At 39.5% G+C, this 12,507-nt stretch overlaps 1 protein-coding gene across 1 annotated transcript in view; it reads left to right on the plus strand.

The window, feature by feature from the left end:
• PCDH15 (protocadherin related 15) overlaps positions 1-12,507 on the plus strand; it is a 922,022-nt gene that overhangs the window by 196,626 nt on the left and 712,889 nt on the right. Inside the window, exons 3-4 of the mRNA XM_025203355.1 lie at positions 6,554-6,568; positions 7,242-7,307. Coding sequence (XP_025059140.1) covers positions 6,554-6,568; positions 7,242-7,307 — 81 coding nt within the window. The remainder of the gene's footprint in view (positions 1-6,553; positions 6,569-7,241; positions 7,308-12,507) is intronic.

The following is a 12,507-nucleotide window of genomic DNA, read 5'->3' on the forward strand; positions in this document are numbered from 1 at the left end:
GGGCCCGGCCAGCTGGAACAACTCGTGTGGTTGTTCCGATGACCGGACCACCTGCGTCGTGATTGCAAGCGGTGTGAGTAAAGTTTTTTACAACCAATAAGTTGTGTCTGCCTCTCCATTCACCAGCCCGCCCTCACGTACGAGCGTAACTCAAGTCGGCGCTGGCCGTCCGAGACACAGAGAAAATTCTAAATTATGACAATGGCCTGGATTAGCCCTTCCTGGCCATCTCTAGGTGTGGTGGAGTTAAAGAAGGAAGTCCAGGAGGTTAAGATAAAAGATGAGGGGCTAAAACACACTCCTTGCTAGGAGAGGATCTGGAAGAAGAAAGAAATCCTGTAGGAGGCAAGAACACCCTGGTAATAGATCTTAGGAAATAGGCATTGTTTAGATGGGGGCTCCTGTAGCAGGCATAAGGAGGAATAAAAGAATGAGTGAGTTGGGCATAGACTGATGATAGTTTAAAGACAATGAGGTGTGTTAGAAGAAGCTCAACTTGGATGTGTTTGAGTTAGTAGTGTAGAGAAGGAAAGTACTTGGAGTAGTACCAGGGAAAGTACTTGGAGTCCTACATCTCCAGTAGAAGGGCCAACCATGCATTTGTCATAGATGTTCCAATTCTGGAAGGGATAACACTGCAAGTTACTTGGCCGAATGACTGAATTATCAGAAGATCCAGACCAACAGAGGGCCTGTGCACATAATCAAATAGAATGGATATAGTAGGGTAAGCCAATTTGTTGGGACACTACCACAGTTCCATTTTTTATTTTTTAAATGTGGAGTATCTTTTGACCCCCTGTCTTTTTGCATTTATGAATTTTTTTTTATTTTTGTCACTTCTACAAGAACAAATTGAATCACACTCCTTCCTTCTGGTGTTTTTGACATAATTTTAAGGTGCTTGTACATTGTCACATATGTAAAGGGATATTTTTCTTGTCTTCTTTCCTTCCTCTCTCCCTCAGCCATTGTTTTTTTTCCTTTCTTTCTGATAGTGATGGTCAATTGTTCAATTAAAGTGCTCCCAAGAGTGGAGATGTCAGAAAAGTAATTTTTTTTGTAAGTGCCCTCTAAATGAATAACCTTTGCTAGGAAACCTAACTAGGAAATAACTTTTGCTAATGTATGCACAGCCTTCTGAGATACTTTTGAAATAATTTTTTCTCAGTCTAAAGTAACTGTAAATCTTTAGACTGTTTGGGCACAAACAGAAGTGCAGCTCCTCACTCTAACTGAGAATACTTTTCAGAAAGGGTTCTGACTTACAAGGATCCACTAAACCAAACAGAAGTTCACCGTTGGTTCCAGGGGAGAGGAGGAGAATCTAGATGTTGGCTGCAAGACTATAGCCTGTTTCCCCTAGCAAGGGCCCCTGCTCTTTGCCAATGGTGGGAGGGGGGAAACAGAGGGGAGGGAGCTCATTCTTTGGGGTTCCCCAGCTCGTTCTTTGGGGTTGAATTTTCAGATTTCGATTCGGCTGAATCAAATCAAATGGTGATCCAAATTAATTAACTGAATCACTGTCCCCAATTTGGGCTGAATCAAAATCCAAATCAAATAGGGCCAATTTGCACACACCTAATAAGTAGCATTTGTACATTCTGAGTAGTTGTGGGTTTAAAAAGAAAAGATAGAAAAAGAGCTTAATAAATCTCAAAAGTGGCTAATGCCAAGTGAAGTGATTATGCAAAGCTGTGGCTATTAATGACTGTAATGAATATTATTGGAATGTTGTTGGAAAAATCTAATTAAAATGTATAATCCAATTAAGAGCAATACAAAGCTTCTAAAATATACAGTACAACTTCTATAATAAAATGTGATATGCATAAAAACTAATATAACCTCTTACTATAAATAACATTGTATTGATGAACAAAACATAAGTGTTTGTTAAAATCTATTATATATTCAGCAGATCTATTCCTTGGAAATGTTTTCTGTTTAGTTTTAGATAGGTTTACTTCCATAACACCTCCATTATGCATGTGAGCTCAAGGTCAACTTTATTTATTTTTTTGCTAGAGTATAGACATCCAATATGTAAAATGGGATCTCATTTCACAATTTCATCAATTTTGTGCTTTCTTCAAAGTGAATATGCCTAAATCAACAAGAAACCTGAAATGGACTCTGTAAGTGAAAATGATTGAATGTAGTACTCTTTAAGGCATCAAGGCTCCTATTTCTTTTTTAATATCTGTTAAAAATATCAAAATTTAGTATTGTGCAATTCTTATTAAAACACATTTTGTTGCCTAGGTGAAACTTACAGCTTTGTTCCAGTAACTAATGTTATCATTTTGAATTAAAAAAAACATTAAGATCATCAATATTAGTCTTATGAATGGTAATTTTACTATGGGTTTTTGTTTGCTAACTTTGAAGCCAAATACAGAAATATAGTGGTGACATTATAAGGGTCATCAAACATCAGAACTGGATAGACATGTTTAAAATGCATATTTTCTACTTCTGATGAAACATTTTTCAATGAGATCCTTGTAATTTTCAGTGACATGCTAGTTGACAACATTATTTTTTTTTTTCTTGTTGTAGATTAGTTACCATCATAACACAGTAGAAATCCTTTCCGGTTGAGAACACAGGGCATAAGACTGGAGAAAACAAACAAACAAACAAACAAAAACATTGAGTCCAATTCCCTGCAGATGGAGGCAACAATATTATAAAATCCTTTCCATAAAAGCTAAGTGCAGACTTTCGGGAGGGTAACTCAGATTCAAAATGGCCACCCAATTTAAATTTAGCTCATCCTGCTGCTGACCTTACATTTTCAGACCCAGTCTCAGTGACTGGCAATCAGTCTAAACCTGTAACAGAATAGAAGTTTCATACATACAAACTGGTTTACAAATTGCAGAACCCAGTTTAAGATAAACCTGAATCTATGTAGTTATGAGACTCATTCAGTTTAGGTCAAACTGGTGCATGGAACTCCTGTCCATTTCCCCAGGGACAGGAAAATCCAAACACTGGCCCCAGCCCCAGGGTTACTCTCTTCAGTCCCCGCTTCTCCTGCTTTGGTCTACTTCCCCCCTTCCCCCAGCCCCTTGCTCCCCACTAGCCAGCACTCTCAACCCCTATCCCACAAGCTACTCTGGATGCAGCTGCTTTTATCAACGTTCACCACTGCCAGAGCAGAACAAGTAAGTCCTGGTGGGGGTAGGTGTGGGATGAATGGTGGTGTAGTTTCACATCGCTCCTGCCCCCCTACCCCTCGTGGATCATGCCTGCCCCCCACCCCACCCGCAGGTCATTCTTGCCCCAACGTCCCCTGGCAGACCCCTGATCTCCTCCAGCCTGTTTGACCCACAATCCCCCAGCTAGCCCTCCCAATCCTGACTTACCTGCTATGGGGCTGCCATTTTGAATTGATTGAACCTACCCCTAACACGCCCAAATGTCTGTACTTAGCCAAGCTAGTCAAGGTGCATCTTAAAATCACTTAGGTGCAGGCCAGACACCTATACAAAGGCTGTTCTGTAACATCATTTCATGTATGGTTAGAAACCTAAATTTCAGATTAATTTATTCATGGCCAATACCATTTTTAAGTAATTATTTCTCATGACAACATTGTGCTTCAAGTTAAATAGCTCTTTTGCCTTCCTTGATATTTAATCCTACAGGCCTGATGTATATAGAGACCAATCAGATCTCTTCTCAGTTTTCATTTTGTTAAACTAAACAAGCTAATCTTTTTGTTTATCTCTTCTTGTAGAATAGGTCCTCCATTTACCTAATCATCCCAGTTAATGCTTCTATGCAGATGCTTAGACTCCTGTTTCTTGAGTATATGTAATCTGAATCATACACTGTTTTCTAAACCAGGTTTTACCAGGGTCTTAGACTAGGTCTGCTTGAAATGTCTCTCCAAGCATTTTCTATGCTCATTTTTTTGTAATCAAAGTATATGCAAAATGCAACTAAAGGTGTATTAACAGCACAGTTTCTGTTTTAAAAAAATATTTTAAACTATCTCATTCTCCTTGATGCCTAATCGACATTTTGTAAAATTAAGGGATTTTTTTCAAAAACTTGAGGAATTTGAGCCAGTGAATGTTATCCTAAAAAAAAGACCATGACTATTCCATTAGTCTTTTTATGGGATGTGGGAAAGGAAATTAGAGAAAAATCTCAAAATGCAGCCAGAGATTTAACTGGAGTTTTATGTAAAACTGTACATTAAGTATATCACTACCTGTCAGACATGTACATTTCCTGAGAAACCCTTTTTTGCTGTAACAAAGAGAATCTATATGCTGGACTTTTCTCTTGGCATCCTGTTCACTTCTTTTCCCCTTACTGAATTATTGCTACAACTCTATCTTTTAGTTGGTTCAGTGTTATCTTGTAATGCATTTCAATGTCTCTTTCTACTTGTAATAGCTCTTTTTTCCTGCAGCCAGGTCTACATTTCCAAATAACAGTTTACTACTGAAACATAAGAAGAAAAATTGTGAAAACTGTCAGGATTCCAAATTTGATTTGCATCCATTTCACGCATAAATACTCATTCCATATTTACCAATCAAACTGTCATGTAAAAATAAGAAACAAGATCGAAGGATAGCAAAATAAATGCATCCATTTAGATTCTCTGAGGAAAACAACATAAAAGCACTAAATTTCAAATCTGGTTTGTGCACAGGTAGATTCAGGCAGGGTGTGGTGGTGTGATCTTGCTCCCCTTTTGGCTGTGGCACACATATACAATGAGTTCTACAGTCACCACCTGGTAAGCACCTGCCTGAGCTCCACTTGTGCAGTGAGGTCTATACTGAGAACATCAGCTGATCTGAGCCAGCTCTGGCCGGATCCTGTTTTTGCATGGTTCCAGAATCCAGGGGTTGGGCATTGCCACCGTTTGCCCTGTCCCTTCTCTAATTCTCTTGCTGAACTCAGTTGCAGGGGAAAGTAGGGGATGAATGGCTAACACCCTTTTGTGTTCTGGCCCAGTCACAGAGCTGGAGAAGTACTCTTACGTTTTTTTTTTTTTACACCACATAACCCTTGTATACATTAGGAAAATTGGAGTCTATAGTTAGATACCACGGTGCTCTGTAAGAGCATGTCCCCACAAGCATGTGTCGCTCCCCACAGTGCCGCATTCACCTCACTGCTATTTTGCAGCTCGGTGTTGCTGTTTTTTACACCAGGAGATCCTGATTTAAAAAAAAAAAAAAAAATCACTAAAAAAACTGGTGTGGAGCATGTGGCAGCAGTGTGTGCTGCAGAAAGGGAGCCTGGCCAACCAGAGCCACACTGGCTGCTGGCCAGGCTCCAAGACAAAGGTTCAGCACCATTATTGCCCTGGGAGGGCCCCAGGACCCTAGGTAAGGCAGTTGGGGCCAAGCTATGCTTAAAGCCTTGGAGGTTGAGGGTTGTCAACTGCAGGGCTGTGGAAAGAGGCTGAGCTTTCTCAGCCCCAAAGTTAACAAGGGGAGGGTTTCTTCTGTGACTTGACTGGAGCAGAGGATCCAACCAAGTCACAAACTGTCCATCGGGAGGTGGTGTGGGGAGGGGGCACTATGCATTGGAAAGTCAGGGGATAGCACTGGAACATCTATCAATCAGATAAGTGTGCAAGTGTTTGTTCTATGGGTAGATGATCAACTGGAGGAAACTTCTATGTTGTCAGACAAGGTAGAAGTTTCTACAAGAAGCCGCACTGTTGGTCTGGTAGACCTGTGATTCCACTGGTAGAAATATAATGCTTGTATGCACCCTAAACGTAGAGTCTGTACTGCTAATTGGGAATAAAAAAAATCACCACGATATTTTCTCATTACAGCAATAGTCTTCATAACTGTTAGAAATGTTTGAGCTTTGTGTGCATTCCAAAGGGCCAGGTTTTCAGTTATTTTCAGATACTGAGTTATGAAAATGTTCAGGTTAACGCTTTGTAGTATTTTCAGAAACCCTGAGGCCCATAATAGAAATCAACATAACTGAGATGCTTCTGAAGTAATATTTGAAAATGGGATTTAGATGGCTAAATTACTTAAGCCTGCTGAGTACAAAGTGTCCAACTAGCTGAAAAACCTAGACCTTAGCCTCTTATTCAGTTGCCCACTATGAAATATGATACATTCTCTTTCTTCTACCCATGTCAGAGTTACTGTGTGACAGTTCATAAGAGGCAAGGATTGCTTATGGCAATATCTTTTATTGGACCATCTTTATAGTTGGGATAGTTAGATAAACATTGGAATGCAAGATATTATTCAACGCATCTTTCAAACAGAAGAGTGATTAATATTTTTAAATTTAGAGCATTTTTTCCAATGCATGATCTAAAGCCATATTTTTTTCTTTCTATTTTATATACATAGCTCAGTTGTGTACAACATGCACACATCAAATTTGGTATATGTGCCTATATATAAAGTCAGAAGTTTACATCTCTATATCTAGAAGCTGTGTGTACTTCTTTGTGTCTCTAAACAAAAACAATAAAATCTCCCTTATTTTCTTTCATTATTCTGCTCTGCCTCCATTGATGACTCTAAACTTTTGACTCCAGACTGGCAATATGAGGGTAAGATGGCAAAAACTTCCTGAGCATTGCTTGTCTGTTATTCATTTTTATTTTCTTTACAACGTTATTAAAATTCTGTTCACTCTCTTTAATTAGATCCTTTTGTTGCAATTAAATTCCAATTAGTTTTGTTTCTGTTGTGAAACTTTAATTACAATTTATCCCTTTTTAATCACTCCTTTATGTTATTTCTTTTGGTTAAATTACCATTACGTTATCTCTGTCCTGAAGGACTACTTTTTCACATTGGTCCCAGTTGGTATAACTGAAGCAAGACATGAATAGGTTTATGGTGTAGTAAGTTAACTGTCTTGTGTCGTGTTGTGCTGTTGCCAGGACTTGGTGTGTACATTCATGACATGTAAAGTAAGTGCCATAACCAGTAGAAGATGCCAAAGTAACATTGGGAATATGTTGTGAACTGTGTATTCACAGGTGGAGCCAGAACCTAAGGTCTTTATTTAGGTCTTTCTCCACCAAATTCTCATATGCTTTAAAAAGAGTTTATCTGAATAAGAGAGAAATTCAAGCTTTTAGGTTTGAGTCCTTATGATAGTTATTAGCTTAGTATTTCAAGCTTACCTTGTTTGTTGATCGTGGTCTCAGTATAACTCTTTTATATATATGGAATATATTCTTGGTTTAGAAATAACTTCTGGTTTCATTTTTATAGACTGCAAGCTGGCCAGAACAGGTCCTCCAGCCACAATAGTTGCTATTGATGAAGAAAGTCGAAATGGTGAGTGTGACATTTTTTTCACTGCCACTGTGCTATATTATCCTTATCAATAGTGAACATTATTAAAAAGAGAACACAAGGTTGATGGATTCTCATTTTTTTAAGGACAAGAAGAAGAAGATGAAAATGTTAGGATCTGAAATTACTGTGAATAAACGCAGGCTTATGCTAAGCATTAAAGCTGCAAGATAAAAACAGAGGGCATTTTTACACACGCTTATACTGCAGTTCTGGGCACTTTTAAAAGTACTCAGTGCTGCAGCACATACATTTGTATAAATGTCATAATGCATGTCAGCACTGAGAAAATGACAGCAATGAGCTTTTGAACTAAAACACATTGAAGGTCTTTTAGTTCAAAAGCACACCACTGCCATTTTCTTAGCACAGATGCTCATCTCGCCATTTATACAATCTCATGTGATGCAGTACTGGGCAGGTGCAAAGCAGACTCGATTAATCGCATCTTCTCCAATGTGCTGTAACTTTGGTGTGTCAGAGCAGACAAATGTATGTATATAAATGCCCAGAGATTCTATTCAATTATTTCCTTCAAGTTATTGGCCTTGACAATTTATTTCTAGGCTATATGTAGTACTACCTGTGATAATGACTTTAGTTTTTAAAAAATGTAGAGAGTTTAGTCATTTAGGATTCATTACAGAGTTAGTACAACAGTTAATTGACCTTCTGCATCTCTCAGAACCAGCGGTGCTGTCTACTGATGTTCATGAAATATTGTAAATAAACTATACTTTCATTCTATTTTACAGTTCACTATCTCTCATGGCTAAAGTTCACAGTTGTCTTACTGTTGACCTTTAGAATCTGCTAAATTTATGTGTGAGACATTACACTTGGATTGATCCAATTAGGGTGTGATAGGTCTAAGTGCCAAACTGTACACAAGTTCAGGAGGTTAGAGTGGGCAGAAAATGGCCACCCAATCTATCTTAATTCACTGATGTGAGAATCTTACATTTTGATCAACCTAACTAGGGCTAGGGTGATCTAAGTGGCATAGAGTAGAGGAGTTCAGGAAGGTCAGGTCAGTCAAAAAACATCTGGCTTCATATAACTTTAGTTCACCTAGGAGTTGCACTTCTTTCATATAGTGTCAAATATCAACTTCCAAATCTATGAGCCACTGTTTGGTATTGTTTCTTAATGTGTGGATTCCATCTACCCTGCTTGGCATTTGTAAAGACTGCAGTTTTCAATTAAGTGCTGTGCTGTTTGTCAGCTGCTGCATTTACACAGGGGGCTGTCTAAGATGTTCATTTTGTGAAGTGTTGTTTTGAAGTGTCCTTATTCAGATATCAGTCTGTTCAGCTCGACCCGTGCTTCTGTCAAGGTCATGCCCAATGGGGTACTCGTTTGATGTTGGTATAAAATGCTGTAGGAGTAGATCTGACCTTTCCCAGCACTTGGCACCCTGTAACTGCCCATCATAGATTTGGTTCAATATCCTCAATCCCTTTCAGGGGCTTCTGAGCTCATATACAGATGGTTTATGACTTCTGAGCCTTTTAAGCCTCCATCTTTTGGGTCTTCGGTTAACAGTTGTTGGAGCCAGGTGATTTTCATCATCTCTTGCCTCTGTTGACAGTAATGATGTTAGGGTCTGTCATTTTATATCACTTGGCCTAATGCCAGAGAGTACAGGGAGTGTGTGTGTGTGCATGTGAGTGTGTCCACAAGTTGTGCAACCATTTATGAATCTCAGTGAAACTTAAGAACAGTGTTGGGCTTTTTAGTGTGACAACTTCTGGACCATACAGGAGCACAGTATTCTGGTGGGGTATATACCATTGCAAGTGCAGTGTTTCTTTGAAATTGGCACCCCATGTTGTGCTGGCTAAACATCTACCCATTCGGAGACTTTAATGCTGTCCTTCTGAATGTGAGGTTTATAGGTGAGAAAAAGTTCTAATGTGACTCCTAGGTAGGAGGGTTATGCTCATGGAGAAGGTTGTGGTTGCTTACTTGGATATTCAGCATGCTTTTGGCTCAACAATTGTCTGGGTAGAAGACTGATGATACTAATTTATTGATTCTCAACTTTAAACACCACTTGTGGAGATAGTCGGTGTTGAGTTCCATGTCAGCATTCAGTGTCTTTTCCAGTTCTGTTATGTCTGTTCCTTGAGCAACTATGGCAACATTGTCAGTGTACATGTATCGCTTAGATATAGTATGCAGGAAGTCTGAGGTATATGCATTGAAAAGCATTGGTGCTAGAACTGACCTTTGGGAGATACCATTCTTTAGATTTCATACTCTATATTTTTTCCTCCTTGGCTGGTAGAAAATTTAAATGATCTCCAGCAGATCGTTACATTCATGATGAAACTGTATAGCTTGCATTCAGGTATCTTAGAGTGCAGTTTATATTTGAGACCTTGACGCCATATAGTGTCATAGGTGGCTGTGAGATTGATAAAGACTGCACCTGTTTTCTGCCTCATTTTAAATCAATTTTCTATGTCAGATGCAAGTAGTGCAACTTGATCAGTGGTACACAGTTTTTCTGAATGCCAACTTGTTCTTTTGGGAGCTGGGGATCAATAACATTCTCTGTTCTGTTCAGGATAATGCTTTCCATGAGTTTATATGTAATGCAGAGTAGTGAGACGGGTCAGTAGTAGGGCTGTGTAAAGTGGCTAGTATTTACTTTAGATTCAGATTCAGCCGATTCAGGGGACCGTGATTCAATTTAGTGATTCGAATCAATGTCCCAAATCAATTCTGCTGAATCTGATTCAGAGATTTGGCCACTACTGAATCTCTGAATCGGCCCCATCCCCCACTGGCTTTCCTAGCCCCATCAATGGCTACCCTGCCTAGGCCCAGCTCCTGGCTCTGAAAAAAAAAAAGCCCCGATTCATCAGCTGCTGCCAGATATGGGGTTGATCCCTGCTGCCCCATGCTGTGTGCATGCCATGAGCTCCCCAACCTCCTCCTACTCTCCCAGCCCTCCCTATGGTTGCCCCACCCACGTCGGCTCCCAGCTTTTGAAAAACAAAAAGCCCCGCACTCACCTCCTGCCAGGCAGATGGCAATCCCCACTGCCCTGCACTGCATAGGGGGGCTCTGCCATGAGCCCCCAGAAGCCCTGAGGCTGCTGCAGCAGCCAGGGAGTGGTTTTTTTTGTTTGTTTTGTATTTTAAAGAGCTAGGGCTGGGTGGGGCAGGCATGGGGGCAATGGGTGAGCAAGCGCATGTTGAGGGGCACTCAGGAGTTCTGGTGGAGCAGGAAGGGGATCGGGCCTGGCAGGGGTCCCCCCCGGTCCCCTCTCCCCTCTTCCAGCCCCGACTCCCTTGTCCCCTCCTTACCAGGACTTCCCAAATCTCTGAAGCTCTCTGAATATTTTCCAAATCAATTCAGAGAGCTTTGAATTGACTCATACTTTTTAATTGGTCTCCTCATTCAATTTGGATTCAGAGATTCAGCCATCAAATTGAGCTGAATCTCCTCTGAATCGAATCAGCACCTGACGCGTCGCACAGCCCTAGTCAGTAGCTCTTTGGATCCTCTGGTGGTTTGTTGGGTTTCAAGATAGAAATTGTCAGCTTTTCATTGCTATTGTTTTAGCCCCCCAAACCTCTTTTTTATGCTTTTTTTCTTTTAATTTTACAGATTTATTATGCAGTAAGTTGCCAATAGTCAAGTATGTGGTTTATATTTCTTTTTTCTATATGCGGGGAATGTAATGTATTGATATATTGTACAGAAGGGTTCTTGCTATGCTGTAGCGTAACTACAGCAGCTTGACCAGGGAAGTCATTCTGAATGCCGACTTGAAGGGCGGGGACAGAGGAAGGCACACAGGGAAAAAAATGCTGCCACCACAGTTGTACAGCTAGAAGTTGCTGCTACCCCTGTGTGTCACATCTACTCCAAGTGCCTGGCTGTTGCACCTCTGTTGCTCTTTCAGCTTCCTGCGGGCCTGAAAACTATTTTTATGAGCTCTCAGTCATAGCTAGATAGTATTCTGAATGGTTTGAAATATGCAGATTTTTACTGGAGTGGAGAGCTGCAGGTTTAAGGTCATTTTCTGCTGAGAAAATGAACAACTATTATTGTTAATGCTTCTATCCTGTATAGTGTAAAATAATGTTAAATTCTGTACCAGGATAGATTTTTACAGCAGGCTATTTTTTCTTTCTCTATATATTGACTTTCTTGGTGTCATGTTGCTGAAACTCTGAAAAGACTAGTCTGGGAGAACTGAAATTACAATAGTAATCTTGTCTGCATATACAGTAGGAGTAACAGCTGCACTTAAAGCAGCTGTTAAGGTGATTGGAGCCTGGAGTATCCAAGCTTTATGTTAGGTCTTCTTTATCTTGCAATTTGAATGCTCTAAAAATTCTGTAATAATATTTTTTAGTCAGACATGTTCATTCTACTCAGACCAAAAAGTAATAATTTGGTGCAAATTGTGTCTGTGTTGGGGGGTGGGGGGAGGAGGTTGATTTGGTTTTGTTCTAGATACCCTCCCCCTTCCCAAATGCTGTCCCATTTGATACTCAACCTTTCAGAAATAATTAATGTGTAGTGTCTTCTACTTCAGAACATTTACATTGTAACAACAGTCATAAGATTCAATTGTTGCCATAGATCTGGAACCAAGATAAGAAGTGTCAAATATACTAGACTGCAAGAAAGAAATAGTTAATGGTATATTCCATTCTTTCTCTATGTACAATCAGCTCCTCACTTAACTAACCAGACAGAGCAATAAAAAGAAAAGTGCACAGTAAGTCAAGACACTGAACATACAGAGTCGTTTAAAGGAAGTGTACAAATATATAAAGTATAGTACATTTAGAAAGTGGTATAGTAGTTTTATTTCATTACTTTTCTTTGCTTGTTATAATGTTTTTCAGATATCAGTGTATAAGTTAAGTATTTACATGTATCAGCCCTTTCAAAAACTTAACTTTCACAGTATGTGTTATGAAAACATATTTTCTTTCAACTGTTTCAACTGTAGATGGAGGGAGGGAGTGGGGAGGGGAAAATATTTCCATTTCCACGTATTTTTTTAATTGTATGAAATACTTTATTTAGGTTTTAGATTTTTAAGCCATCAGATTTTCAATGAACTGGGAATATTACAAGCAGAAATTACAATTTACATGAAAAGTCATGGAAAGAATATATACTATCCATAAAAGTCATAAGACTTGTTGAT

Source organism: Alligator sinensis, unplaced genomic scaffold (assembly GCF_000455745.1).
Source record: "Alligator sinensis unplaced genomic scaffold, ASM45574v1 scaffold543_1, whole genome shotgun sequence".
Taxonomy (NCBI): domain Eukaryota; kingdom Metazoa; phylum Chordata; order Crocodylia; family Alligatoridae; genus Alligator; species Alligator sinensis.